Raw genomic sequence first — 5,000 nt, forward strand, 5'->3', positions numbered from 1 at the left:
TATTATTATGACTGTATATTATCATTTATACAACTATAGTTTGTATAGTTATAGTATTATGTTACTATATTATATTATTATGATTTATTATGTATATTATCATGTATATAAAGTAGTATGTATAGTTATAGTATTATATGACTATATATTATATTTATATAACTAGTCTACAGCTCAACAGCTACTGTCCACCTTCTCAGCAGCTGATTGGTCCAGCTCTACTTCCTGTCAGCAGCTGATTGGTCCAGGTCTAGTTCTCAGCAGCTGATTGGTCCAGGTCTAGTTCTCGGCAGCTGATTGGTCCAGGTCTAGTTGTACTACACAGGGTCATAGACGTCCTCTGACTCAGAGGCTGAGGAGACGGCCTCAAACCCTTCTATCATCCTTCTATCATCCTTCTATCCATCAATTTCTACCTCCACTAGCCTCCTCCAGCCTCCCCCATCCCTCCCCAGCCTCCCTCAGCCTCCCTCAGCCTCCCCCAGCCTCCCCAACCTCCCCCAACCTCCCCCATCCCTCCCCAGCCTCCCTCAGCCTCCCTCAGCCTCCCTCAGCCTCCCCCAACCTCCCCCAACCTCCCCCAGCCTCCCCCAACCTCCCCCAACCTCCCCCATCCCTCCCCAGCCTCCCTCAGCCTCCCCCAGCCTCCTCCAGCCTCCTCCAGCCTCCTCCAACCTCCCCCAGCCTCCCCCAGCCTCCCCTCAGCCTCCCCCAGCCTCCCCCAGCCTCCCCCAGCCACCCCCAGCCACCCCCAGCCTCCCCCAGCCTCCCCCAGCCTCCTCCAGCCTCCTCCAACCTCCCCCAGCCTCCCCCAGCCTCCCCTCAGCCTCCCCCAGCCTCCCCTCAGCCTCCCCCAGCCTCCACCAGCCTCCCCCAGCCTCCACCAGCCTCCCCCAGCCTCCCCCAGCCTCCCCCAGCCTCCCTCAGCCTCCCCCAGCCCTCCCCAGCCCTCCCCAGCCTCCCCCAGCCTCCCCAGCCTCCCCCAGCCTCCCTCAGCCTCCCCAGCCTCCCTCAGCCTCCTCCAACCTCCCCCCAGCCTCCCCCAGCCTCCCCCAGCCTCCCTCAGCCTCCCCCAGCCTCCCTCAGCCTCCCCCAGCCTCCCCCAGCCCTCCCCAGCCTCCTCCAGCCTCCTCCAGCCTCCTCCAACCTCCACCATCCTCCCCCAGCCCTCCCCAGCCTCCCTCAGCCTCCCTCAGCCTCCCCCAGCCTCCCCCAGCCTCCCTCAGCCTCCCCCAGCCTCCCCCAGCCCTCCCCAGCCTCCCCCAGCCTCCCTCAGCCTCCCCCAGCCTCCCCCAGCCTCCCCCAACCTCCCCCAGCCTCCCCCAGCCTCCTCCAGCCTCCCTCAGCCTCCCCCAACCTCCCCCAGCCTCCCCCAGCCTCCCTCAGCCTCCCTCAGCCTCCCCCAACCTCCCCCAGCCTCCCCCAGCCTCCCCCAGCCTCCCTCAGCCTCCCCCAACCTCCCCCAGCCTCCCCCAGCCTCCCTCAGCCTCCCCCAGCCTCCCCCAGCCCTCCCCAGCCTCCCCCAGCCTCCCTCAGCCTCCCCCAGCCTCCCCCAGCCTCCTCCAGCCTCCCTCAGCCTCCCCCAGCCTCCCTCAGCCTCCCCCAGCCTCCCTCAGCCTCCCCCAGCCTCCCCCAGCCTCCCCCAGCCTCCTCCAGCCTCCCCCAGCCTCCCCCAGCCTCCCCCAGCCTCCCCCATCCCTCCCCAGCCTCCCCAGAGCATAGAGACATCTCCCTGTGTGGTTCCACCCTCAGCTACATGTTAGAGGATCAGAAACCTGATATGAATTCTTGTCATGGACTTCACCCTCTACTATAAACACTGCTGTCTGTGTGTGTGTGTGTGTGTGTGTGTGTGTGTGTGTGTGTGTGTGTGTGTGTGTCTTTAGCCTCAGGCATTTTCAATTAAGTGTAAACGAGGTCTTTGGTGGTCCTGGTAGCCTGACTGTCCTTTACACCCAACACACACTACAGAGTATACACACACACACACACACACACACACACACACACACACTGCAGAGTACACACTACAGTATATACACTAAACACTACACACACTAGCTAGTAGTACACACTACAGAGTACACACTGAACACTACAGAGTACACACACACACACACACACACACACACACACACACTACAGAGTACACACTGAACACTACAGAGTACACACACACACACACACACACTGCAGAGTACACACTGAGCCCTCCAGAGTACACACTACAGAGTACACACACACACACACACACACACACACACACACACACACACTACAGAGTACACACTACAGAGTACACACTACAGAGTACACACTGAGCCCTCCAGAGTACACACTACAGAGTACACACACACACACACACACACACACACACACACACTACAGAGTACACACTACAGAGTACACACTACAGAGTACACACTACAGAGTACACACTCCAGAGTACACACTGACCCCTCCAGGGCTCAGGGCATCCTGTCTGCCTCTGAGTCTGAGGTTGGAAACGACAGATTCATAAACGTTATTTGGTTGGGTGATTGTGAATAGCAGTGTGTGTGTGTGTGTGTGTGTGTGTGTGTGTGTGTTGGTCAGGTGAGTCAGACAGCATGACAGCATAGAACAGAGGTGCTGGTCTGAATCACCACCTGATGTCCACGTCTACTTTGATGGTTTAAGATCTGGAACATTCTGAATGATTCATGTTGTGGAGGTTAGGGTTGGGGTTAGGGTTAGGGTTGGGGTTGGGTTAGGGTTAGTGTTAGGGTTAGGGTCAGGGTTAGGGTTGGGTTAGGGTTAGGGTTGGGTTAGGGTTAGGGTTAGGGTTAGGGTTAGGGTTGGGTTAGTGTTAGGGTTAGGGTTAGTGTTAGGGTTGGGTTAGTGTTAGGGTTAGATTGGATGTTGTTAACCAATAGAATAAGGGAAACATTTCAGATCACAACTTCACTCAGAGGAGCTACAACAATGTTTACTTCCTCTCTGCCATACAAGACCACACACACACACACACACACACGCGCACACACACGCACGTACACACGTACACACGTACACACACGCGCGCGTACACACGTACACACACACCCCCCCCGCCACGCACACACACACAAACACCGCCCCCGCACGCACACACACGCACACACACACAAACATCCCCCCCCCTACACACAAACACCCTCCACACACACACACATGGAGCCAGAGAATCAGCTAATTAAGCAGCAGAACATAATGATCATAAAGTCTGTTCGTCTGTCCGCTCCTGCTTGGCGAGAGAGTCCGCTCTCACCCCCTGGCAGCGGGCCCTGTGATTGGCTGCTCTGGCTGGCGTCCCGGCCTGTGATTGGCTGGGTGATTAAGGCGTCTGGTTGGACAGATGGGCCGTACAGGAAGCTGCTCCAGGAAGGTTGTCTGGTTGTAATTGTTTGGTTCTCATTTCCAAGTGAAACATATTGCAATCATCCTCACATGATACGACACACTCCCTCCGCCTTGATCTGGGGCACGCTGGAGGAGGGTCTGTGTGGGTGTGTGTGTGTGTGTGTGTACGTGTGTGTGTGTGTGTGTGTGTGTGTACCACCAACACATTAGCACCCATTTCCTATTGTTCCTGTGTGTTCCTGTGTGTTTGTGTGAAGCACCGAAACAATAGCCCCCATTTCCTATTGTGTGTGTGTGTGTGTGTGTGTGTGTGTGTGTGTGTGTGTGTGTGCACCTGTCCCTGGTGGTTACATGGTGGTTGGGCCTCTCAGCTCTTTGTTCTGTCTGAGTGTTTAAGTGGCACCTGTCCTCCACTGACGCCTGCAGGGTGTGTGTGTTTGTGTGTGTGTGTGTGTGTGTGTGTGTGTGTGTGTGTGTGTGTGTGTGTGTGTGTGGAGGTCAGATCTAGTTTCATGACTCAGGCAGGTGTGACTCCTCTATCAGGAGATCTGGGGCAGGGCAGAGGAATAGGATGTCACCTGAGTCACCTTCATCATCATCATCACCATCCATCAATCATACCTTTCAAACAGGGAACAGTTTGTCTCCATCAACGACTCCAGCTCCCCCCCAGCCCCAGTCAACCAAGGCGTCCCCCAAGGCTCTGTACTCGGACCCCTCCTCTCCACCATTTACATGCTCCCCCTCGGCCAGATCCTCCGTCGTCACGGCCTCAACTTCCACTGCTATGGTGACGATACCCAAATCTACCTCAGCTCCACCCCATCCTCTCCTCTACCCAGTCCCTCATCAACTACTGCTCCATCTCCCCATCCTCCGAAGTCCGAAACCTGGGCGTCATCCTGGACTCCACCCTCTCCTTCTAGTCACACATAAAATCTGTCACCAAATCCGCCTTTTTCCACCTCAGAAACATCGCCAGACTACGACCTTCCCTCATTGACTCCGTGGCTGAAACCCTCATCCACGCCTTCGTCACCTGCCGTCTGGACTATTGTAATGGAGTCCTGTTCAGGTACCCAGCAAAGCCCTGGACAGACTCCAGTATGTTCAGGTACCCAGCAAAGCCCTGGACAGACTCCAGTATGTTCAGGTACCCAGCAAAGCCCTGGACAGGCTCCAGTATGTTCAGGTACCCAGCAAAGCCCTGGACAGGCTCCAGTATGTTCAGGTACCCAGCAAAGCCCTGGACAGGCTCCAGTATGTTCAGGTACCCAGCAAAGCCCTGGACAGGCTCCAGTATGTTCAGGTACCCAGCAAAGCCCTGGACAGGCTCCAGTATGTTCAGGTACCCAGCAAAGCCCTGGACAGACTCCAGTATGTTCAGGTACCCAGCAAAGCCCAGGACAGGCTCCAGTATGTTCAGGTACCCAGCAAAGCCCAGGACAGGCTCCAGTATGTTCAGGTTACCCAGCAAAGCCCAGGACAGGCTCCAGTATGTTCAGGTTACCCAGCAAAGCCCTGGACAGGCTCCAGTATGTTCAGGTACCCAGCAAAGCCCTGGACAGACTCCAGTATGTTCAGGTACCCAGCAAAGCCCTGGACAGGCTCCAGTATGT

General features: G+C 56.2%; 1 protein-coding gene across 1 annotated transcript in view; it reads right to left on the bottom strand.

Annotated features, from left to right (window-relative positions):
- Positions 1–3,920: 3,920 nt before the first annotated feature.
- xrn1 (5'-3' exoribonuclease 1) overlaps positions 3,921–5,000 on the bottom strand; it is a gene marked incomplete at its 3' end in the record, with an annotated part of 50,174 nt that continues 49,094 nt past the window's right edge. The window contains exon 32 of the mRNA XM_080524689.1: positions 3,921–3,929. Coding sequence (XP_080380815.1) covers positions 3,921–3,929 — 9 coding nt within the window. The remainder of the gene's footprint in view (positions 3,930–5,000) is intronic.

Source organism: Nansenia antarctica, assembly GCF_963989245.1.
Source record: "Nansenia antarctica genome assembly, chromosome: 2".
NCBI lineage: Eukaryota > Metazoa > Chordata > Actinopteri > Argentiniformes > Microstomatidae > Nansenia > Nansenia antarctica.